At 38.9% G+C, this 26182-nt stretch overlaps 1 protein-coding gene across 1 annotated transcript in view; it reads left to right on the forward strand.

The window, feature by feature from the left end:
- NEBL (nebulette) overlaps positions 1–26182 on the forward strand; it is a 283351-nt gene that overhangs the window by 410 nt on the left and 256759 nt on the right. Inside the window, exon 2 of the mRNA XM_014946207.1 lies at positions 896–990. Coding sequence (XP_014801693.1) covers positions 896–990 — 95 coding nt within the window. The remainder of the gene's footprint in view (positions 1–895; positions 991–26182) is intronic.

Below are 26182 nucleotides of genomic sequence, written 5' to 3' on the forward strand. Positions count from 1 at the left end.
CGGGGCGAGGCGGCAGGTGGCCAGCGCAGCGCCTCAGGGGGGGCTACCGCTGCGCCCGCACCCGCGGGAGCCACCGCCGGGTGACAAGAGCCGTGTCACTGGCCCTGGTGCGGGGCGGGGAGCGAGTCGGGCCGGAGAGACCCTGCGGGGTGGGGTGAGGGGGTCCCCGCGGGTCGGAGAGACCCTGCGGTGTGTGTCCCCCCACAGCTTCCAGAGGGATGAAGTTGCGGGCGGCCCCCGCCTGGCTGTAGTTGTCGGTGCCTCCCCCGAGCTGGGGCGGCTCCGGCTGCCCCGCACGCCATGGCCGCCGCGGCGGGGCCGGTGGCCGGGGCACCGAGGGGTGGCGAAAGCCCCCCCGTTCCCTTCCGTCCCCTCGGGGGTGTCCCCCGGCGGCGCTGGTCACCGCCGAGTGCGGCCGCTCCGTGGGGCTGTGACAGATGCGCCAAATTAACGGCCCCGGAAAGGCGAAGCGGCAGGAGCTACCGGAGGCAAATGCTGTATTACGTGCTAAATTTAGTGTCTGTTCAGCGTACCCAGCCGTCGCATTAGTTAGAGATTTTATTCACATAGTAGAGCATCCTTAGCAAGCTGGGCTTTTTTCGAGGCAAAATGTCAAACTCTTGCTTGACTTATCTGTCAAATAATCCTGGCAAGGTCAGCGTGCGGGAGGGCTTGGCATTCACCTAAGCAGAGAATTTACGTTTCTGAGAGTGTTTCAGAAGCATCTTTGACCCTTTGGTCTCATGCGAAAGTAATTGTTTTGATTTAGTTTACGGAGACCTATAATGCATAGGCAAAATATTGACGTGTAACCGTGTTCTTACATTTGCTGCGCCCTACTATGGCTTTCAAAACGTCAGTATTACGAGTAATTCTACTTTATGTTTCTTTACAGTACTGGCATAAAGGATGTTTCCACTGTGAAGTTTGCAAAATGGCTCTGAACATGAATAACTACAAAGGATATGAAAAGAAACCTTATTGCAATGCGTAAGTATTGTAAATGTCAAGTCTTGCAGAAATGCACATGAAAAGAAAACCTGGCCGTGGATATTGTCAAATAGATGTTGTCGTGCTGTAAAAACTTAATCTAGGGATGTAGCAGTGCAGTCTAGGGCAGTTTAGTATCTTTTCAGATGGCGTATTCTACTTGTATTGAATTGCTAAAAGGTGAAAATACTCGATTGTGATGTGTTTAGGCAGTGTTTTAATATCAGATCTCAGGATACAGGTCCTTTCCTCCCAGAAAGTGTCAGATCTGGTGCTGACTCCCTTTACATTCATTATTGGCCTGCTGGATTACAGTGGTCCATTATGCAGCTCTCTGGTCAGGGTTATAGACCTCATCAGCATTTTATAATAAGAAAACAAAGTGCTTCTCGGTTGTGTAGTTTACCAGAGACAATATCCTGGTAGAGAGCGTGGCAACCTATTTTTAAAACTGTTATGTTGTTCACGTATCTTAGATTACTAAGGTAGATATTTACAAAATCCCTGCTTCTAGTGCTTCATGCTATTTTCTATTTTGCTTCTCTCTTAGATTTTGATAAGGAAAATAGATTAATTTTGGTTGTGGAGTATAATCATGTCATATTCCACTTTTAGATTTTGTTGTGTGGATTTGAAGAGCGCTTTGATGTTTGGCTTGCAAATATTGCAGAAGAACATTATGATACATGTAGAAAAAAAGGTGCTTATTGTTCTTTGGAATGCTTCTAAGATTTGCTAAGTGCATTTCAGTGTGTTTTAATCTTTAATATGCTTTGTTACAAGGGTATCTCTAAAGAATTTGGAATCAAATTTGATCTTATATATTATTCATATATTGTAATTATTTTTACATTTACCTATTTAAAACATATGTTTTAAGAGAGAGACTTTTGAAACTATAGGCACACTGTATTTTTCCCAGAAATAGTCTCCTATACTCATCTTAAAATATTTGTTTCATGTTGAGGTAGACAGTCTGTGGCTGGCCATCACAGAATAGCAATGTATGCTCATTTCTTCCAGGCTAAAATTGAAGCCAGGCAGTGCCTATCTGTCTAAAATACGAGTTTTGTTATAAAAGCTGCTGTCTTGCCAAAACTTGAAACACCTGTTTCAATGTGCACAGTTGTGCTTTGATTGCTTTAGGAACATATGGAGTTGCACACGTACGTTTCCAGCTTTCCTTGAAGTGCTCTGCAGGGTAAGGGGGGGTGACGTTAGACCTCTTGTAATGAAGTGTGGAGGGTTGCCAGTCTTACGTGCTGTAGAGAAGGATCTGTGGGAAGGGAGGTTCGTGCTTCAACAGGTGGCACACGGCAAGTCAACACTAACCTAGAGGTTGTTTGCCCTAGATGGGGCTTTGCTTTTGGTACGGTACTATTTCAGTTGAAGTATAAGTACTGGTTTACATCCTTTACAGTGTTTAAAACTCTGATAGCACTTTAGAGCCTTTTGCCTGAATTTTTGTGGTTAAATTTCACTGCTGATACTTTGGTTGCTCGATATTTCATAGGCCATCAGATACTTGTACTTAATAGCGCTGTTTGCAAACTCTGATAGCACTTTGGAGCCTTTTGCCTGAATTTTTGCTGATACTTTGGTTGCTTGATATTTCATAGGTCATCAGATACTTGTACTTAATAGCGCTGTTTGTTACAGAGTCTCCTGCATGTATTGGTGTTTCTATGCTGTGCATATTTAACTTTGGTTGTAGGAGAGTTTTTTGTCTGTATAGTTACCCTGTGTGGTATGTCTGTCTGTTTACAGGTGAGGTGTTTAAGGATGATAGATGTGTTATGTACCATTGAAGTGCTAGTCTTCCTAGTAGTTGTTTTAATGAGCTTTGTAATACTGATCCTTGAAAAAATAATCTCTATCTTTGAAACACGTCCCTCAAACCTGAGGTATGAAACAGGAAAACATGACGTAAAAACATGAAAGAATGGGTTTCTTCTATTAAGGAAGAGAGAAAATTTAATATATGTTATCACCAATGTGTATTTTGTTCGTAAGTTTCAGTAAACGTAAGGTGGAGGTGGTGTGGTTTTTTTTTTTTTTTTTCAATAGAGCTGTGTTAAGTAATCTAAATAATTTTAAGCGCTGTATGGATCCACTAAGGGAAGACCAAGGTGTGTTCTGTGGTTTCAACAAACTTTAATATCCTTCAAAGGAGGAATAAGGTGTTTATGCAAAGCTGTGTTTTGAAAATACAGTTGACTTAAATTATCATATTTTGACACAGTACTCTTGCATCTCAAAGGTTACTTATTTGCAAAGCAGACACCATTATTGTATTTCAAATTATGATGTGTCTTATCCAGTGTTCATTAGTAAGAGGCAAATCCATTTTTATGTTAAACACTGCTTGATCAGAAAATCTGTGAAGAAAAGAATGCAAATGTACTCATACAAACACCTACAAGCACTTGACAAAGAGCAATTACTGTTAGTCTGTTTATTGAGGCCATCTATCAATGAGAGTGCAATTTGTAGATAAAAGTGAAGAAGTATGCACTAATTTGAATGAAAGAGCAATATCATGAAGTTGTTTAATGGGTTTGGAACCCATAGTTGGCTTTTTGTAAGGATGCATCAAAAATCACGTATCTCCAATAATTTCTGTATCTGTTTGTTAGCTCACAGGTTAGATAAAGCACTTGAGTATATTTTGACCTTTGAACTTAAAGAATTCCATGCTGTTTTTTGGATGCTGAAATCATCATTTTGGCTACACTACTGGGAAAAAACAGAAGTTACTTTACCACTAAAACATTATTGCATTTCTGTGAATATAAGAAAAAGGTACTGATTTGTGACTGTTTAAACTGTACTTCTGATGGAGGAAAGTAGAGTCAGATGGATTAACAGGAACTACCAAACCAAGAAGGAATATACCATGAAATACTTTATTTCAGTGTCTATTAGAAAAAAACAGAAATATTTGTAAATGCAGAATTCCACTTTTTTTTTAAGTGCAAGTTTTCCGTTGAGCAGCTTGTCACATTTCCAGCTAAATGGTTGTGTATGTTCCTCGTGATAAGGGTACAGTGAGAGCCAAGCTACTGATGTCGTAGAACCGGTCCAGGTCAAGAAGCTGAGTTCCCTAGTATTGCACTTCTGATGCTGCTTTTGTAAGTTGTAGATCTGTGAAAGATTTTGCAGCTGGGTTATAAGGGAAAACTTTCTCTACATGTGCTTGTGTATCATATGGCTTTGAATAGAGTGATCTTTGTATTGCAGAGTTTCCATGAAGTTTCTTGATCTATCTCCTTTAAACATTTCAGTTCTCTTATTTGTAGAGAAAAGGTTATACAATCTCTCTATCTTTTTTGTTATTTACATAATTTTAAGCTGTTTGAATCAGGATAGTTTCTCTCTGCTTGTTTGCATGGTGCCTCGAGTGCCACACTTTGATCTCAGCTGGGACCTCCAAGTAGTACAGTAACTCTGGTGACTTAGGGTATTGTGTTTCTCACTTTACTTGTATTCATGTTTCATCTGAAAGGCTTCATACACAACATTTTGAAGCTTGTAGATGCTTAGCACGTGGACACTGCTAGGCTTGCCTTACAGCTTTCATCTTGCCTATTTCTTTGCCTTTTTTTCTTTGCTCTGTGACTTTAGATATGCCACGTTGCCAGAGAACTGCCTGATTTGTGAAATAATGTGGATGAGGTTAAGGGCACAGACGTGTAGTCCAGTTTTGCAGTTCAGCCAGACACTGTGCATTGCCTGATGCAGGTCAATGAGCCATGCTTTGAATGTGCATATAGATAGTAAAAGAAGGCTTAGGACAATTAAAATGGCTTGGATAATCCAATGATTTGTTAAATCAAGGTGGCTTTAATGCAAATCCAAATGCCTATCTCTCTTGGATATCTGCAGATAGATGTTATTAAATATTTGTTTAATATACATGGAAATGACAAGAAGAAAAGTTGTTTTTGTTATTATTTGCAAACTCAGAGCTGATTCTTCTCAGCTGTAAATAACCAAGATGATGCAAGGAAATGAATGGCATTTTGGCAACTAACCATCTGTGTACTCGTTCTCAAGCTTGTTAAATGATTGAATCATGTAGGATGATTATATGGTAACTTATTCTTACGAATATTCATATAAATACTTTTTTGACAGATTCACCAGACCAAAACACACGACTACTTTTTATGCAAAATGTAGAAGATGAAATGCATATTTTTGGAATGTTCTCTCTACATTAGCTATACCTGCTGATGCAAACAGGCTTCTTGCATGTGTGAACGCATCCAACAGAGATGTATTTTTTTTAATTTTTGCAAAACAGCTTAAGCTTCTGCAGACCTGATATACCCTCTTGCCAAAGGCAAACAACCTCGCTATTGGAGTAAATCCTTCTTGAAATATTTAGTGTATAAAATTTTGCTAATCACCTGCACACAGGGTAACTTCATTCAAGTTTTTATTTATGACAGTCACCATATGGAATGATTACATAACTTTGAAATTTAAATCTACTGTCATCAGCCTTAGTGTGAATTATTGACATGAAGAAAAACTCATCATAACTTTATTTTTTCTAGATTTAATTTCTTTCTAACTCATGCCAGTAGGAAATAGATATGCAAATACATTTGAAATATTGAGATATTGTTAGAAGAATTGTACTACAATTTCAATCTGCAAGTGCAGCCAAACCTTACGTTTTAAGATACTATAGGGGAGGGATAAAAAATGTCAAAGTTATTTTATACCAGCCTGAAATGGTAAGAACATGGTACAACTTTCTGGACAGTCAGGTGGGCTGGAAAGTAGAAGCAGCTGGATGAATGTGGCCATTAAATGGAATCTGTTGTCCTGAAAGGTGAACTTGTCTATTGAAGTTTGGTTTTAGTTGTGAAACATGAGTGGGTTTTCTTTCTACCTGTCAGAAAGCTTCTAGAAGTGACTGGGAGTGTGATGATACATTCTTACTAAAAATAGCTATCTTTATCTTGTTTTTTCAGTATTGATTTCAGCAGGTGATTATCAGTTTAAATGTGGCAGGAAGAAAGAAAAGGAGGGGTAAGAACAGCAAGAGTAATCATTCCGAAATATGAGACACTTCTAAGAGTTTGCATTGGGTTTGCATGGCAAGGTTTTAGTAGCGAAAAGGAGGGGTAAGGAACAGCAAGAGTAATCATTCCGAAATATGAACCACTTCTAAGTGGGTTTGCATGGCAAGGTTTTAGTAGCGGAGGGGCTTCTGTGAGAAGCTGCTAGAAGTTTCCCCTGTGTCCGATAGAGCCAATGCCAGCCAGCTCCAAGACAGACCCACTGTTGGCCAAGCCCGTCAGTGACAGTGGTAGTGCTTCTGGGGTAAACATATTTAAGAAGGGGGAAAAAAGAGGGGCTTCTGTGAGAAGCTGCTAGAAGTTTCCTCTGTGTCCGATAGAGAAAATGCCAGCCAGCTCCAAGACAGACCCACTGTTGGCCAAGCCCGTCAGTGACAGTGGTAGTGCTTCTGGGGTAAACATATTTAAGAAGGGGGAAAAAAACCCCTGTGTGACAGCAACCAGGAGGGAAGTGTGAAACAACTATGTAGAAGCCAAGGTCAGTGAAGAAGGAGGGGGAGAAGGTGCTCCAGGTGCCAGAGCAGATTCTCCCGTGGCCTGTAGTGAAGACCATGGTGAGGTAGGCTGTCCCTTCACTGCCCATGGATGTTAATGGTGAAGCAGGTGTCCACCTGCAGCCCATGGAGGCTAATGGTGGAGCAGCTATCCACCTGCAGCCTGTGGAGGTTAATGGTGGAGCAGGTATCCACCTGCAGCCTGTGGAGGTTAATGGTGGAGCAGGTATCCACCTGCAGCCTGTGGAGGTTAATGGTGGAGCAGGTATCCACCTGCAGCCTGTGGAGGACCCCGTGCCAAAGCAGATGGGTGCACCTGAAGGAGGTTGTGATGAGGACCCCATGCCAGAGCAGATGGGTGCACCTGAAGGAGGTTGTGACCCTGTGGGAAGCCTGTGCTGGAGCAGGCTCTAAGCAGGACCTGTGAACCCATGGAGAAAGGAGCCCACACTGGAGCAAGTTTGCTGGTAGGACTTGTGACCCCATGTGGGGCTGACACTGGAGCAGTCTGTTTCTGAAGGAACCCAGAGAAGGACTCGCGTTGGAGAACTGTCTCCCATGGGAGGGACCCCACGATGGAGCAGGGAAAGAGTGTGAGGAGTCTTCCCCCTGAGGAGGAAGGAGAGGCAGAAACAACATGTGGTGAGCTGACCACAACCCCCGTTCCCCATCCCCTTGCGCTGCTCGGGTCGAGGAGGTAGAGGAAATCGGGAGTGAAGTTGAGCCAGAGTGAGTTGGAAGAAGGAAGGGGTGGGAGGCAAGGTTTTAAATACTTAGTTTTTATTTTTCATTATCCTACTCTGATTGGATCAGTAATAGATTAAATTAATTTTCTCCAAGTCAAGTGATGTGACAATAATTGCAGAGTGATTTCCCTGTCCTTATCTTGACCCACAAGCCTTTTGTTATATTTTCTTCTCCCTTGTCCAGTTGGGGAGGGGGAGTGACAGGGGCACCTGGTGTCCAGCCAGGGTCAACCCACCACAGAGTTGTAGTAAAGACAACATACAGAGTAACATACAGAGTATTGTTTTCTGATTCTCCATCTTCAACTGAACAGCAACTTATTTAGTGTAAAAGGATAACAATGGGCTTGCGTTGAGGAGGAAGATTGTTTTATGGCATGGTTAACCTTACAGTCAGTTACGTGTATGGGTGGGGTCTTTTTTTTTTTTCCCCCCTCTCATCATTTTGGGCTTTTCAGGTGTTTCTGATCATTAGATTTGATCAAAAGTAAGCTATTATATAGGTTAACCCAAAATGGCCATTCTTATAAAAAGAAACAACCCAGATATTCCCAAGCAAACCTTGGCAGAGAGGCAAGAGATAAAGGCAAGGATTTGTACTTTATCACTGTACTAACTTTGTGTATTCACGACTTTCCTCTTAGGATGTAGTATAAAATGAGTAATGTGAATAACAGAACCACTAGACAAACAGCTGGTAAGGTTCTTAAGGTTCTCAAGTCAGCCAAATGCACCTGTGTCGTTCAAGTAAATTATTTCTTGTTCGGCATCCCATAAGTACAGACCTCACTATTTGAAAACAGTTATCATGTCTCCCCTCGGCCATCTTTTCTTTAAACAGCACAGCTCTGTTTCCTTGTAGATCATATTTTCTGGTAATTCTTGTCTCTCTACCTTCAATTATCTCTAAATAGTCCATATATATATGTGTATATGTATATATATTTGAATTGCAGTGCCCAGTGGAGCATTACCAGAGCTGGTAGAATAGCAAGTGTGCCAATGCAACTCATTTCTCCCAAGTCCCTGTACAATCATTGCCATTTTTCTGTTGTTGTTGCAAAACCCGAACTGTTGTTAAGTCATGTTCTGATTGTTGTGTGCTACACTTTTATCTCTCTATGCAGAATCGCAGCCTCAGCAGTTGTTGTTATCCATTATCTGAGCAGTTAATTGTTCTTGGCTAAGCACAGAATCTTCCACTTGTTTCTCATTGAACTGAATCTCCATTTTTTTCCCCAGGCTGTTTCTCCAATTTGTCAAGTTCATTTTATATTCTAGTTTTGTTCTTTCATGTGCTTGCAGCCCCTTCTTATCAACCTATCAACCTTCCCACCAGACAGCCTGGAAGCACATTGCAGATTTAATAAGTGTAATCTTCATTTCATCACCCAGGTCACCAGCTGAAGGCCTGGAAGGGTGTTGGTGCAGTATGTACCTCTGTGGTCTAATGCAGCTTTCTCTTCTGTAGTGAGCAGTGAAGTACTTTATCTTCTCTACCTATTCACGGAGTGCTACATAAGTGTTAAGAAAAAAAACAAAATTGTGAAAGAGCGTGATCATAGTGGGTATTTGTGCAAGCTCTGCTCGAATATGAGGAACAGCTACCAGTGCTCCTGTTGAGGAAATGTGTTCCTGCTGCTCAATGTTGAGATCTTACTTGGTTAATTAAGTCCAAATTAGTATTGAAGGTATCCAGTAATGGAAAGTGGGCCAAGAAGCTGAGCCTATTCGCTAGAACGGGTGAAGGAGCTTTTTAGGCAATATATATTTGAGTCTCTGAACGGTGTTCGATGTGTATCTTTGAACTCTTCCAAGAAGGCACATGAGAACACTTTGTCAGAGTTGCTGAATACTGTGCATGAGGCGGATGGTGGTTATTTGTAAAGAAGTTAGTAAAGAATAATCATCACAGACGTTCAGATCTTGGGAAGAGTTGGGCTGTGTTTGATCCCTGGGACTGCGTCTGAGTAATGGGATGCAAAGATATTTCTCAGGTTCCATTTCCCCACGTTCAGTTGGCCGTGTCCTGATTTCACGTTTGAACAAGGCCTGCGTGTGACCCCTTACACATGTGCTGGTGGGTGTGCAGGGAGAGGACCTCATGTGCTCCAACAGGCCCCTTGGTTTGTGTTGTCGCTGGCTGTGCAGAGCACCAGCCGCCTCCCTGCTGCTGCAAATGGAGTAGAAAAACTGCCCCGAGGGAGATGAGTTGTTTCCTTTTTTTTTTTTTCCTCTCAGAGCAGGTGAATTCTCAGACTGCACTGAGCAAGTACTGTCATGTCTATTACAGGGCCTGTGTTTAGAATTCATGTCTTTTACTATTCTACCCGTTGCTGTAATTGCTCCAAAGGGACAATTACAGTTTTGTGTTATTTAGGACATTGCTGGTGCAAATAAATAGAAAATATAAAAATTAATATTATACATTTTATTTTTATTTTTCTGTGAGACTGCAATAAGTGTGACATCCAGAGCTATTTGCAAGAAGTGCTTATAGAAATCCTTGCGGTGTGGAATCCTGATCTGTTGCCAGTTTGTTTCTTGGCTCAAGTAAATACCTGTTTTTAGTTTGTGTGATCATTGGTCGTTGTAGACTGCAGATGATTTTTCCAGGGAGGAATATGTGCATCTCTTCAGCACCTGTAGACATAGAATATATTGAACGTATATTATTAGGGGGCTGTAGTTACTGAGACACAATTTCAGTAAGTGGGCTTTTCTTTGCTTGTTAGTATCTTAGCCACTGTTGATGCTCAACATAATCTTGATTTTTCTTAATAGCGATTACTTTCTGTACTCATTCCTAAAGATTGATGAAGTTTTTTCATTATATTTACTAAAATATTTAGGCAACAGAACAAGAACAATAGATGAAATTTTGGGATTCCAAATAATTTACTTATTTGCATTTCATAGCTAGAGCTTTGGAAGAGGTAATAACCAGTTATAGCAGGCCTGTGAAATCTTAATGGTATGTTTTGTTAGCAGCTTTGTGATTTAACTGTTTGGGGTTTTAAATGTTCTAAGCTGTGGAATTTTCTATCATATTTGCTAAAGAACTTTAAAAAAAAAAAGAGATATTTTCACTTTGCTGAATTTTACGTTCTGTGTAGCTCTGCTTATGTTGATGGTCACAAGTAAACCTGCTGTCATGATTTACTCTATATACTTTATAGAACTTGAATAAAAATAAGTATATGTTCTTTGCTGTTACTTTGAATTTTCCGTTGGCAATGTCAGTAGAGAATGACAACATCATGTCAGTCAATTCAGTGTCAAGAAGCATGTTTTGCTGTTTACATATAATGTCAGTGGAAGCTTCCTGTGATTATCCAGGCAATGTGCAGTCTTGGCTGAGTGGACAGTTATTTTCATAATTTTGAGTATTGTGGGGTGCTTACAGAAACCTTGCTAAATTTAGAGATTGTGGAAGTTACACTGAGGGCGGAGTTTGGCTGTGTGATGTTGAGATTTCTTGAAAATAGACAGTAGGCAGGTTTTGCGAGGGGAAAGTTTGCTGCAAGAAGAGGTGGGTGAAATACTTGTTGAATAACTGGACTGTTCATGCTGCCCCTAGTTACTTCATCTCACGCAGTGACTTTCTGAAAAACCAGAAACCTGCAGTTAATTGTCCTTCTTGATTTGCAGATTAGTCCATTTCTTTTCTCTGTGCCTCCCTCTGTCTTCTGATGTTACATCAGAGTTGTCCAAACTATTTTACTTTGCTTTCTGTTTGTGTTGCCTGTGTAACTTTTCTGTGTACCAGGAGGAAATGTCTGGATGATGAGCAGGGCAGAATTTTTAGCTTTTCATATTTCCTCCACCTGTATCTTTTGCTCCCCTCCTCCAAATCCTCCTGTTCTCAGCTGTGGTGGAATTGTGTGATGGTAGCTGATCCCATAACATCTTAATGTGAGGAGGGCACAAAAAGGTGTGATCAGCATCACACCTGAGAGAAGACTACAGCGGCTTAGTTCTTAAAAATGAAAAACTAATTGTAATTTGGCCAGTAATTGTTTAAGCACATATATTTCAATAAATGGGAAGTGCAGGGCTTCTTAAAATGTAAAACTATGGAAACTGTGTAAGTTTCCTCCTTCTTTCAAAGTTTCAAAAATTCACACTGGGTTTTTTTTTTTCCCCTGCTTAAGAGAGCAAATGTTTGGAGGTAGTCCATCATGATCCGCCTCTAAATGGCAGCATTTTTCACACAGGTGTATTGGTGTAATGCCAATTTCACAAATTTAAAAATAGTTTTGTGCTGCATTATAATTTAGTTACACCTCAGGTATTTTTTTTGAGCTGGCAAACTAAATGGTAATAGCTGGTTCTTGTTTTGTTTTGTTTCAGCTCTGCTCTGGAAGAGCTCAATACTTGTAATGCAATTCCTTCTAGCATCAGAAAGCTGTAATTAGAAATACTTTGGGAAAGATTTTAAAAAATTGCTGATTTGAGACAAAATTAAAATGCAAGGGGCTAAGTTTGTGGAGGGAAAAAAGTGGTAAATTGCCTAAATAAAAAAACCCATCCAACATGAACTGTTTCTGCTGAATGCTGTAGAGTGGTGTACGTTCAACATGGTAGGGTGTTCACATGTTGCATAGTGTTGGTTGTGTGCATCCATGAATGCAACAGGGAAGAAATTTCTGACTGGATTTGCCAGGTGATACTAGAGGAAAAGGGGCCAGTAGGAGGATTTCTAGCAACAGAAGTGCTCAATAGGTGCTGGACCAGGTGATTACCACTGTTAGAACTGGCAGCCTGCTCGGTATGTTGCTGTAAGGGAGGTTGTAGTTCATGTTTTAAATAACCTGCCTGAAAATATATATGTAGGAAAGCAAAGCTGCCTAAAGGACTCATTTATTTTTTTGGAGCTGCTATTTGTGTTTGATAGAGTGATGCTAGTGCCTGTGTTGATATTTGTGTTTGATGGGTGGTAGAGAAGTGACACTGATTGGGGGTGAATGAAGAGAAGGAATGACTGTTGGAAGAAGCTTTCTTAAAAAAATAGTTGCTGAGTGGCCCATCGTGTAGGTGTATTTGATATAAATTTTGCTCTAACATAAGAAGGTCTGTGTGTTTTATTTTGAAGTAGTTAATAGGATTTTTTTTCAGGCTATCAGAAAACAGAGCTGAAGTTTGTTACAACAGTTACTAGCATAACTTGTTGAAACACTGTGGCGTTAGCATAAAATTGTTAGGAGGAATGGGGACAGGGGAAACATGGAAGAAAAAATATAAAAAGACATATTTAGAAGAACAACATTGCCTGAAATATGTGAAAGAAATTGCCACCTCTAGTAAATGAAACTATGGGAAACTTAACAGTGATTATGTTACCTTACACACGTGATGTTTATTCTAATTACACACGGGGAAAAAAAGAAGAGTATGTATGCAGAGAAAGCAAGGACAGATGAAAAAGATAAATAATTAATTTATAAAAATGTTTGTTGAGCTTTTCCATGTAGCAGTAACAAATTGAATTTTCTGAAATGGTCGCACTTTTGAGTCTTTGATTAGGCACAGGGTACTGTCATGGTGAGTGATCAGTCAGGATATGTCATGAGCTTTTGGCTTATTTTGATCTGAAGATCAAAAGGGAGATTAAACACAGCTCACTTTCTGAACTGCTATCTGAGAATGATTATGTGGCTTACGTTGTAGTTGTGTCAGAAATGCTGGAAATCCATGTTAAAAAGTATGGCAGAAGCTGGAAGAAGAAAAAGGAAGAGCAAGTAGATGAGCTTTAATTGAGTTAATGGCCAGCCTGCTCCATCTTATGCATCTCTCCGTGCAGTCAGGTCTCAATTCTTGCAGGGGCTGAAACTGTTTGCTCACAGTCTGAGTTCTGCTAATTCTGTCATTATTTTAACAATAATAAATAGATATTCAAAATAGGAAAAGAGATACTGTTATTGGATCAAATATGATGTGGTTTATTGGCACTGCAAGTACTGAAGACTTTGTCCTGCTTTGAGGAACTTGCAGTGAGGTTTTTAAATTATGACGTTAGTAATTAATAAGAAATATCAGGACAATTGGAAAAAATATAGGTTCTCCATTAATTTTGTGCCCCCTGAAAAATGCCTCTGTACACTGAAACAACAGGCTACCAAATAGTGTCCCCAGGAAGATGAAAGACTTGAGGGGAAGCTAAGTATGGTGAGAGTTGGGTGAAAATGAGAACAGCGTGTGTGATTAGTTTTTCCGATAGTATAATGCAAGCAAGGGTATGTTGCAAACTTTCTTTTTTTTTTTTTTTCTCCAATGAGATGAAGATGGACATCCTTCTGAGCAGTAATGACTTAGATTGTTGCTGTTAATGTTTGGTGTTTATCAGTTATCAACAACTCAACATAGCCAGATAATTATATTGGAGTTTGTTTTGAAATGTAGGAGATCATCTGGTTCTACAGGCTGCTAAGCTGCTTCAGTACCAATGAATATTTTTGTAGGACCTGAAGTACTTAAAAATGATTTATAAATAGGGCTTTCTGTACTTTTTACTTTTTCAGAATGTCTTCCCAATCTTCCTGTCTGAACACAAACTGGTCAAGCCTTGTGTTAATTCCTCCTTGAGCTAAAGACCTTCTTTCAGGATGACTCTTGTATTTGTGGAGGAGAAACTCGAAAGAGTAACATCCTGTTTCTTGTGCAGATTAAATGCTTAACGTTCATCACCATGCTACTTTGGTTTCAAGGCTCATTTGGGTCAGCAGCAGGAGTCTTTCTTACTGCCCAAAAGGCGATGACAGATTATGTCTCCTATGCAGAATAATACTGTATATGGAATATATTAACAAAAGGAAAAATTAAGCTGGGTATGGATGCAAATGAGACTGAAATGTGCTTTTAGAAATTGAAGGAAATGGGGTAAAAAAGAAAAAAAGGAAGGGTTATTTTCCTCTAATTACTTATTTCACCCTGAGGAGAATGGCAGCTCCTCTTTTTCAGACTTTACTTCCCCACTTTGCTTCTGCTGTGCTGGAGGTGTAGGGTCTGGTGGCCTTAGTTTGGTGACCAAACAGGCCCTTTTGTTTTCTTCTGCTATTTTTCTTTGTGCATTGGCACAGCCACCTGGCTGTTGGGTGTCAGGTGTGAGACAGGTGTGTCTCCCTTGGAGATCTCCCTTTTCCATCTGCGCTGTTTGTATGCAACTTGGGTCTCATGTGGAGATGTTCCAGGGTCTCTCTTTGATGTGTATCTTCAAAAAGGCTGCTACAATAAGGCACTACTTCACAACAGGGATAACAAATGTTCCTACATGCAGTTAATAGTAAATATACATTTTATACCAAAGAAATCAAAACTGGATGTTCAGGAATGTACTTATAATGGATCTTTGAAATTGATAATACAGTAGATTAACAGTTCATAGTAATAATTAATACTAAGTAGTTTTATACCTGCTCTACTTGTTTTTTTTCAGTGGAACAGTTTCTTACCAGGAGATGTTTTGCATGAATCTGCCAGTTTCAATCCTTTTTTTTTTTTTTGTGTGTGTGTAGGAAACTGTGTTTTAACTGTGTTGGTTTCATAGTAGCAGAATGCTCAATTTCAGGGACAAATTTAGCTTTGTCAGTTGGACTTACTTTACTTAGGTGTGTTTTTACCAGAACAACTTCTATAAAGACATTAAAATATTATATGTGTTAATTATATATGTTAAATTTATTATAGCTGTATATTATATTTGGTGTTATGATGACAATATACAAATAAGAATCTCTAAATGCCTAAGGAGAGAAAATACATTATTTTCAAGAGGATGGAGTTGTAATATAGCTGGGGTTCTCTGCTATAGCTTGTGAAGAATAGCCATTTTAAGGGAAAGTGGTTTTTGAAGAAAAGTTTGAATATTAAAAACAATTCCAGATCACAATTCTCAATAAAGAACTGGTTTTCCCAGGCACATGTAATGTTAAGAATGTTTTGTGTGTTTGTGCAACTGGATGTGAGAAGCTCTGCTGCTTCCTGACACATGGAAGTTTAAAGGAAGTTCATAGTAGTGGTGGCCTTGTGGAGAGCTTTTATACATGGACTTTATAGTTGTTGCAGTCTACAATTTTTATTTTCTTCTTATTAGGCATATGTTCTTTTAATTTTATTAGGGCTTTATTAACAACTGTGGTATTTCTTTTTTATCTAGGCTTCAATTAACGTTTCTGGTCCACTCCCTATTACTTCAGACACATGGAAGTTTAAAGGAAGTTCATAGTAGTGGTGGCCTTGTGGAGAGCTTTTATACATGGACTTTATAGTTGTTGCAGTCTACAATTTTTATTTTCTTCTTATTAGGCATATGTTCTTTTAATTTTATTAGGGCTTTATTAACAACTGTGGTATTTCTTTTTTATCTAGGCTTCAATTAACGTTTCTGGTCCACTCCCTATTACTTCAATATGTTAAGCAGTGTGTTGAAAAGACTATCCATAAAAAATATGTTGAATATTGCCCTGGAAAGCCATGCATGGGAGGAAGTTTAAAGGAAGTTCACAGTAGTGGTGGCCTTGTGGAGAGCTTTTATACATGGACTTTATAGTTGTTGCAGTCTACAATTTTTATCTTCTTATTAGGCATATGTTCTTTTAATTTTATTAGGGCTTTATTAACAACTGTGGTATTTCTTTTTTATGTAGGCTTCAATTAACGTTTCTGGTCCACTCCCTATTACTTTAATATGTCAAGCAGTGTGCTGAGAAGACTGTCCACAAAAAATATGTTGAATATTGCCCTGGAAAGCGGAGTCCTGAGCCTCGAGCATAGCCAATTCCAAACAATCCCAAGACTGTTAAAATGCCTACAAAGACAGTATTTCAATATATTCCAATTTGTTTCTCTCCCAAACACATAGATCTAATTTATTTTGAGTTGGATTTCTTACCCTCTATGGTTTGTGTTTCTTGTATGATTGTTCCGTAAGCTTTTGGCTCGAGGTCTAAAACTGATAGTGTGTCTGCTGAAATTTTTGCTCTTGCAATGAAGTTACGGAGTAAAACTTAGTCTTATAATCCAGTCATCCTTTGGAACTTGATGTCTTTTGTAATCATGTGTATGATTAATATATAGCTAGGATGGAGACTATACCTTTAAACACAAAATAATTTAAAAGTTGCTAAAAAATGTGTTTTATATCCCCATGAATGATCGTTCTTTTGCTATATGTATATCTTTTTTGAGAGAAACCTTTTAGAGAAGAGGCACTCTCCTGTTTGCACAGTTGGCTTTTCTTACCTGAGATACAGACTAATGTCAATTTGTTATTTTGTTACTAGAAACAGCTATGTGCCACATACACAATGGAAAAGAAAGATGCTGCTCTGACTAGTATACTGACAGTTTTAGTTCAGGCTGTTGAAGTTAGGGAGATTTTAAATTTGACTCCTCGGCACTTTGTTGTTTTTCACAGTGAAATTACATGTCATGGTTTTGTACGTTTTTCCTTTGCAACATAACTGCTTGATAACTGTAAGCAAATTAAAGTTAAGATAAAAATGATTCCTCTATTTTTCCGTCCCAGCTCCATGCACACCTACTTTCACTCAAACCCAATTTTCACAGAATCATAGGGGTTGGAAGCAACCTTTGGAGATCATTTAGTCCAGCCCCCCTGCCAAAGTGTGTTCACCCAGAGCAGGCTGGACAGGCACGCATCCAGGTGGGTTTTGAATGTCTCCAGAGAAGGAGAGTCCACAACCTCTGGGCAGCCTGTTCCAGTGCTCTGTTACTCTCAAAGTAAAGAAGTTTTTCCTCATGTTGAGGTGGAATTTCATGTGTTCCAGTTTGGGCCCATTGCCCCTTGTCCTGTCACCAGGCACCACTGAAAAGACTTTGACCCTATCCTCTTGACACACACCCTTGAGATATTTATAACTATTGATGAGGTCCTCTCTCAGTCTTCTCTTCTCCAGGCTAAACAGACCCAGGTCCCTCAGCCTTTCCTCATAAGAGAGATGCTCCAGTCCCCTGATCATCTTTGTAGCTCTCTGCTGGACTCTTTCCAGTAGTTCCCTGTCCTCCTTGAACTGGAGGGCCAGAACTTTTTTAATTCCAGACTTGGAAAAATACATCCTCTAAGTGCTAGACAAAAATATATCAATGGTATTGTTTTCCTGTGCTTATTATAGTAAAAAAGTGTTATGAGCTATAAAAGTTATTATTTGAAAAATGTTTATTGTGGAAAGAGCTGTGCTGGTCATTTCAGTACGTGCGTTGCTTGCAATTTTTGTTTTTGGCAATAATGGTCAGTGAGACAACTTAATAGTAAATTGTCGTCTTACAAATTTTTTTCTGTCTCAGTGTAGCTTGTGAGAATGCTTATGTTAATTTTCAGAAGTTCTTTTTCTGAAGCAAAATAAGCGAAAAGTAGTAATTGACACTTTCTTTAAAGATAAATAAACAACACTGGAAGCCTTCATGGCACCATTTTCACATAAGCTATAAAGCAACTATACTAAAAAGTCATCTATTTTGGTTATAGTAAATTAAGGAGTAGATGGACAAGAGTTGGGAAAACATAGCATTCAGAGCTCTACAAATAGTCAAGCAACTATCAATTTCCCCAAAGAAGTGACGGGATTATTTTTGAATAGGAGAGGCATAATCACACCTTTGGTATGTGGAAGACGCTGGATATAAAACCAGCGGGTAATGTTAGAAATAGACATCTGAGCTGGAAAGATTTTCCATATGCCACAATCTTCATGAAGACTGTACTAAGTAGACCTTCATAAACAATCCTGTTGATGCACAGGAATTCATCTCAGCTTTGTTAGCCTTGCAATATAGATGGGCAAAAAGCAGTAAATACTTGCTGTTCCCGTAAGAAATCAGACCTTAAAATAGAAATGCACTGAACACACACAAAAAAAAAGATCCCACAGAGTCAGAATGTCATTTGTAATGTCATTTTTAAAGTGAAATGCTTTAAGAGCACTATTGTCAATTATTTTGTTTGTTTGCAGAGCGCTTATTATTGTCATTGTTGAATACCTTTTGCCCAGGGGATGTTAGTTTATATAAAGTCGATGGGCCAATATATTCTAAACCAGTGCATTTCTCTGATGGGGGGCTGGAATTCTTCATGTCCTGGGACATCGTTGTGAAGACTGGCTTAAAAGTGAGAACGGTTGACTAAAACAGCCTTGCCATAAGTGTGGCTTATCAAAGGAAGATTGGCAGAATTAAATATTCAAAAACACCTTGTGAACTGTAGTATGGTGTTTTTTTTCAGACACTGCTTTGAAGAGGATCTCTTAAAATTTAAAGGTGCTTTTTAGATGTGGTTGCAAATAGTTGGCTTAGAACTGTTGTTTGTATCTCCTTGTTCCCACCACCGGAAAACAGTAGTGTAGATGGTATCTCTGGAAAGTAATTTTAAAAAATAATCGAAGTAGGCCACTACCTACACTGTGTTATGTTTTCTCAATGGAAGGAATTAAGAAATACAGTGTTTTGTGCTTTGTTGAGCGTTCCATTTGTCATCCTTTTCCCATGGGGAGAGACGTGCTCAGTGGAATATCTTCTTATGGTTTGATTTCATTCTTGCTGTAAGCAGAACAGCTTTTATTGGCCTTACAAGAAGATGTAGACATTAGGCTAGTGGAGAGTGTGGATAATTTATATTTTGACTGACATAAAATGTTAAGACTTGTAACTATTTCTGTAAGATGAGAAATATGTAAAGCAGTGGGTAGAGAAGTACTTAGTGCATGGTATTTCTGGCACAAAGTGGTGGTAAATGAAAGTACACCCTGGGTGAAAGAGGAGTGGGGAGGTACAGAAACGTGGCATTTCAAGAAGGCTGAGGTATGGCCCAAATTGTCACTGCGGGAGGATTCAGGATGGAAAGGGTTATGCACATATTATATGTTCTTAAAATGTTTAAAACGGGGAGAAGAACTTAAAAATCATGAGTGAATAAAGCTGGCAAGTTTCCCCTTCTGCTCCATCCACACGGGTTGTTAAATGATTCTCCTTGCGGTGGTAGCGGAAAGCATGCTGCCAGGAGTGCATTAAGCATCGTGATTAATGTCTGTCACATGTTTATTCTCTCATCTTCTCCCCAGCAGGTGGTGTGTATATGCAGTGCAGGGTGGGGTTTTTTTTTTGTAGGTTTAAAGAAAACAAGACTGTTTGCTAAGATGCGTGTATGTGTGAGACAATATCAAAGAAATGGAACATGTGCTTGGAGCAGAAAGGGCTTGTGGTGGCCCCGAGCTTGTGGAAACCAGGCTGAACAAGGAACAAATCGCCTCCAGGAAGGTTCTGTCTCCACTGTAGGTCATTTCTGCTTTTGTAGAGATTTCTTGTGAGTCAGAAGTTGTAAAATCAGAGACATCCTTCCTTAAATATGAGTTGCCTTTTAGAATAGTCACGTTCAGTACGAGGTCAGGTAACTCGAACTTTGAAACTCACTGGGAAGGCAGCACTGACAGTGGCAGAGAGGTTTCAAGTGCTGGTGACAGCTTCTTCTGGTTAGAGGGTATTCTGGTCTACTCTGCCTGAACTGGAGTTGCCTCGGTTACTTGGTGTGCCCAGTGCTGGAATGATGGGATCATGCATACCAAGTGCAGCCAGTCCTTGGAAAGGTGCTTAAACTTAAGTGTATTTCCGACTGGAAAAAAAAGCTATTTTCTCTTGAAGTGCAGCACAACATATTAACCACTGTATTACAGTATTCTTCTTACACACTGTTGATGTGAGTGTGATATTTTTTAAGAGTTTTAATAATAACTAATAATACGTTATTTACAGTAGTATTGATTTTTGTATGGTTTGGATGCCATTAAATGGAAGAATGAAATGCATATGACGAATAGTGAAAGTAATTTGACCAAGTTTCTAGTTTTTATCTGAAAAATAGACCGGGATTGTTAGATCTTTGTATGGTTCATTGTGTGATACAAATACCTACAACTGATATACACGTATCTACATTTTCTACATATCTAAACTATTTCAACAACCATAAAACTAAACAGACCTTTTTCCTTCAATATGAACACGTTTGACTCTTTGGTTATTGAATGTGAGGTTGTATTTGAGTATTATTACCTTGGAATTTTAATCTCATTTACACAAGGTCTTGGTTACAGTTGCTTAGTAACACGCTGCAGAAACAGATTTGTTGATTTATGATAATATATCTACAATATCCTTATAATTAAAGGTGTTGTAAGGAAAGCAAGTACACAATGTGGGTGTGTATTTCAGCTGAATGTTTTCCAATAACCCCGGTCCTCACAGTGTATCTTACAGTGAGTGCCTTTGTGTGGATATCAACCATTTACGTCACTCACCTGACACCTGACTCACACCGTTGTGTGTGGTTTGGTGGTGGTTTTAGATAATGCTGATTTGCAGTTTGTAGGTGAGTCTGAAATACCGAGGTTTAGCAATTGACTTCCATGGGGCTGCAATTCTGACGTGGCAGTTGTTTTGTAAGACTTGCTCTGATATCAGGAATGTATCAGGGACAAGTTGTAAGAGAGAGAGAGAGGCTCATGGTTCGTTTTTACATGGTGTTACACTTTCATTCCCAGGAGAGAGAAGTGTGTTAGAGATTAAGCATCATGAGACTTGTAAAACATCTTTTTTTTTTTGACAGCTAAATGAAGTATCTAGAGAAGTGTTAGCTGTTGCGTGTTGCATGTCCTCAAGTATTTGCAATTAGGGTATTTTAAGGTTTCCTGAAATCTTTAAAGTCTTTCCTGTCTTTGCAAGCAGGACTCAGGATTTCTGTTTACCTCCTCTGCAATATATCACAGAAGAATTCAAAACCAGACATTTCTAACACTAGCATTGTGTAAATGCTTATTGTGTATTTATTGTGTAAAATGTCTATGAAAGCAAAAATTATGCAACCACCTCTGAGGCAGATGAAGTGTTATTAAAATCCTGGAGCCTGCTCTAAGCAGAGACCCAACCCCAGGAAAAAAAAAAAGCAAATAAATTAAACAAATTTGTAAATAAAACAAAACTAAACAGCCTGTGTGATGAGACCTGAATTAATTCTGCTGTGATATATGTATTTTGAAGCATAAAAAGTTTGTGTTCTTGAAGTTGGAACATTTAAACAACTCTTAGGCCACACACCTGGATGTTTTGTGTGAGGCCAAACATATTGGTGTTACATAATGAAATAGTAGTAGTTTTGGGCCTCTGCCAAATACATTTACCTCAGTTTCCTTGTGAAATGAAGTTATTCAAGTTCCTATCAGGATCAAAAAATTTACAAAGACCCATATAAATTGATACCTGTAATTTCTTCTTCAGATTTTTTTTTTTAATGTAATGCATGAATGCAGAAGAAATAATTATTATTTTAAAAGTGTCATTCACATGGTTCTGTTCAGTTCAATGTTTTGCTTTCTGCTTTCAAATGCTTGTAAGCTGTGATGGTTGGTCCACTACTGTCATATCCCTTTACTGGAAAACTGTGGGCGGCATTCATCTCACCTTTGACATATCCCATGCTGGTGTACGTTGGCTGAAATAATTGCTCTAGTCCCATTTTTGTATTCAGTGAAGAAATTAATGCTTCAAGATTTCAGTTCATCCGACTCATTTAATGATAGGTGAAACAGACTTTATTCATTGTTAGTTATGTTAACTTAATCTCCATGGACTGACTCAGATACAGAGGTTTACCTTTCAAGTGGGTCTTCTGCGTGTGGGAGAGCCAGTTTACAATGGCTGTCAGAACCAAATATCTTCATTTTCTGGTGCTCCTACCAGCTCATGTTTGCAGCCCTCTGGTGTTTTGTAGGCACTCGAGCAAGTCTGTGAGAGAGGAAAGATTTTGGTTGTTCATTCCATTTTTAAGCCTATTTCTGAGCTCTGCCTGTCACCTCACTGCACACTAAGCCCTAGGAGACAGTTTCTGCATCGTTACCTTCTTCAGATACTTGTGTTATTCAAACCTGCATCATTAATATAAAAACAAACCAAAAAACAACTACAAAAATTTAGCATTTTATATCTCAAAATATATATTATCCCAGTTTAAGAAGAAAATAGTTGTTCTAGTTTTGGTGCTCTCTTGTTCTGCATCTCCAGGCTGTACCTGGAGATCTGTGTCAGTTTTGGTCCCCACCATTCAAGAAAGACACAAACAGGCTGGAGAGGGTCCAAAGGAGGGCCTCAAAGATGATCAAAGGACAGGAGAAAGTGTTCTATGAAGGCCTTAGATCCTTTCTCCCTGGATAAGAGAAGACTCAAGGGGAACCTCATCACAGTATTCCAGTACTTAAAGGGCAGCTACAAAGAGGAACAGGAACAGTGTGGTGAGTAGGACCCGAGAGGTGATCATCTCCCTGTACTGGGCACTGGTGAGGCCTCACCTCGAGTCCTGTGTCCAGTTTTGGGTCCCTTATCACAAAAAAGACATTGAGGTGATGGAGGGGGCCCAGAGAAGGGCAACAAAGGTGGTGAGGGGTCTGGAGAGTAAGTCTGATGAGGAGAGGCTGAGGTAGCTGTGGGGGTGTTCAGTCTGGAGAAGAGGAGGCTGAGGGGAGACCTTATCACGCTCTATAACTACCTAAGGGGGGGGGTGTAGAGAGGTGGGGGTCGGTCTCGTCTCCCAAGTCACAGGAGACAGGACAAGGGGAAATGGCCTCAAGTTGTGCCAGGGTAGGTTCAGATTGGATATTAGGAAAAAAGGTTACATGGAAAGGGTTACTAAGCATTGGAATAGGCTACCCAGGGAAGTGGTTGAGGCACCATCCCTGGAGGTGTTCAAAAGACGGGTTGACATGGTCCTCAGGAATATGGTTTAGTGATTTTTTTATTTATTTTTTTGTTATTGCTTATTTCTTGTTTTTTTTTTGTCAGAGTTAGGTTGATGGTTGAACTAGATGATCTCTAAGGTCCCTTCCAACCTAGATGATTCTATGATTCTAAGAGGAAGGAGGCTCTCTTCACAAGGAGCCACGTGGAGAAGAGAAGGGATAATGGGTACAAGTTGCACTGGGAGAAGATTTATCTCAACACAAGAAAGACCTTTTTTTTTAATATATATATTTTTTTTTTTATAGTAAGAACAATCATTCCCTGGAACAACCTCCCTGGGGATGTGGTAGTGTTCCCATTGCTGGAGGTTTTCAAAATGCAATTGGACTGGGTGCTAGATAATCTCACCTAGGCTCCTTTTCCCCATGAAAGGTTGGACCAGATGATCTCTTGAGGTACCTTCTGACCTGGGCTGTTCTATGGTTCTGTGATTGATCTGAAATTTATGGCAGTATTGTCTTGGGCCTAATAACTAAGGGCAGTTTGTGAATTTCCCAAGCATAGCTGTGAGGAAAGTTAGGTGAGTTCAAACATAATTTATTTTGTATTGATGATTTCATGAAGATTGGATTTGTTATAAGTCATGTTAAAACTGACAATGCAGGATTCATTCAGCTGAGATATTTTTGAATTTTGAGTTACATTTTGGATTGACATTTCTAAAAATGTCTAATATCCTGAGAAAAATGTGTCACAGCCAATTAAACATATTGCAAAAAGTCTGAATTTAGTCATATGCCTTTTTTAAATCTTAATGAAAAACGTAGAGTAACTCAGCAATAAGCATCTCTGTTATTTTAAACAATATTTTTCTAAATGCACTTTTAAAAAGAAAATTGTACAGCATTGGACTGGTCTCTTTAACTTCGTGCAGAGAACAATGAGGTAAAATGATCTATGACATGCAGAAATACGCAATGACACTGTATGGTAGGCTCTCCAACAAGCTGAGCCCTTTTTCCTCCAAGACACAGGATTTCAGCCACTTTGGGCAACCCTGCAGCCAGACAGCACAGAAAGGCTATACTCTTTATACCCTTTTAGTATAAGATCTGATGGACTGACTACTCCTGTTTGTTGTTTTTTTGTGGTTTTTTTTTTTTTTTTTTTTTTTTTCCTCCTGGTTTACTTTTGCCCTTTCAGAATGATTTGATTAATTTGTGTTTGGTGTATGGAAACCCTTTCTATGGTCTTTCATTAAAAAAAACCACAAACATTAATTTGCTAAATCCAAGTCAGCAATTTTCTCCTCTCTCCAAGCTCTCTGTTTTATAATCTCCTGTGTGTTTTTTCTGTCTCTTATTAAATCTTTATTTATATATGAAGGAAGACGTACAAATTCTTCAACAGAAGATCTATGCTCATGATACTGTATACCTAGTAAATCTTAAATTTATATAATAAAGATCTGTCTTTGACTTTTTTTTTGATAGGAACTGGAAAAAGCCAAATACTATTAAAATGTAACTTTTTCTGTTAATCTAAAAGCTTAAGAAAACATTTTGCTTATTTTGGTGATAACTGTGTAGGCAAGGAAAGCAGTATTTTCAGAATACTCTGCTAGTTAGTCATGAGACTTTTTTATTTACCAGGCTCTATGGAGGTGGTGGTTGGCATTAACCATGCTTTTTAGTCAGCGCTGCAACACCAGCATATTCCTTTGACTACATTTCTCATCGGGGAAAATTCTGGCCTTAGCCTTACAGTGGCTGGATTTATTTTAGAAAGAAAAAGGAAGCCATGGTGTGAGACCCTGCCTATAGAAGGGCTAGAATTCTTTTTTTTTTTTTTTTTTAAATCCAGTGGACTTTCTGTCCCCAGCAAATCGTCGTGCTGCCTTTCACACCCTGAAACCGCTCTGTCGGTAACGCAGTTTCCATCAAGCGAGTACCCACGTTGCTCTGCTTTTTGAAGTGTTTGCTTCCCTGTTGTGTCGAAACACAGAGGCTGCTTTCTGCTGCTGCTTTTAGGGGTTCTCCTGGGTCTGCCAGGTGACATTCCCTTAAAACTTTTGAAAAAGCAAGAATCGAACAGCTATTGTTTATATTATATATTTTTTTCTGTTTGATTAACAAAGGTGAACGAGGGCCATTTTGAGGTAGAAAAACCTTTATTAATATTTTAGAAATGCAACTCCATGTGAAGGTCCTTCTGCATTGCTTTTAGATTTCCCCCTACATCTGTACAACTTGCATGCTATATGAATAAAATATCATATTAAGAAACGCTATTGTAAAATATTCCTTTTTTTTTAGTTTGTGAGTTGATGTTAATGAACTGTCCAACTAATAACATGGATCCAGATTTAATAGAGAAGTTAACAGTTGGCCCATGTATGGCTGTTATCTGTGACTATTTTTGTTGCCACTCACTGAGTGATTAACAGACTTCTGAAAAAACCTTGAAGCTGGAGAGCACAGTGACCTATAATCTGTTACAGTGAGAGAACCCACAGAAGTGTTTTCTTTGTTTGAAAGAGGATAAAATTCTTTATTGAAAAACCTTGTTTCTTAAGAATGTAATACTTAAACTGTTAAATAGCCAGATATTTTAACTAATGGGAAAAAATTCCATTTGATTTATTGTTACTTATTCTTTTTTGAGGGACCCATTCCCTGCTCATTTACTTGAGGAGCTAAATTTTCCATAGGATAGACGTTTAATATTAAATTTCTGGCCTAGTTATAAATGTACCCATAATCTCATAAATATTGTGCTGACATTATCTCTAAAAGGGAAGTTATAAATACGCTTCTTGTTCTGCTTTATAATATCTTATGTAAAATGTATACTTCAGACTATACATAAATTAGGATTTTCTTTTTTCATAGAACAGTTCCTGTATAATAAAAATTTAGACTTTTTGGACATTTAGGTTTAGTTTACTTTGAATGTTGATTAGATCTTTGACCAGCAGGGATGGCTGGTGGAAATATATCAGCCCCGTATTAATATTCTTTGTAAATAAAATATATGGAAAAAATTGTGAATGTGGTTAGATGCTGAACGTCATGTTAGTCTGACTAGACATTAAGTATTAATTTTCATTGTGTCAATTAAT

This window comes from Calidris pugnax, unplaced genomic scaffold (genome assembly GCF_001431845.1).
Source record: "Calidris pugnax isolate Ruff unplaced genomic scaffold, ASM143184v1 scaffold19, whole genome shotgun sequence".
Taxonomy (NCBI): domain Eukaryota; kingdom Metazoa; phylum Chordata; class Aves; order Charadriiformes; family Scolopacidae; genus Calidris; species Calidris pugnax.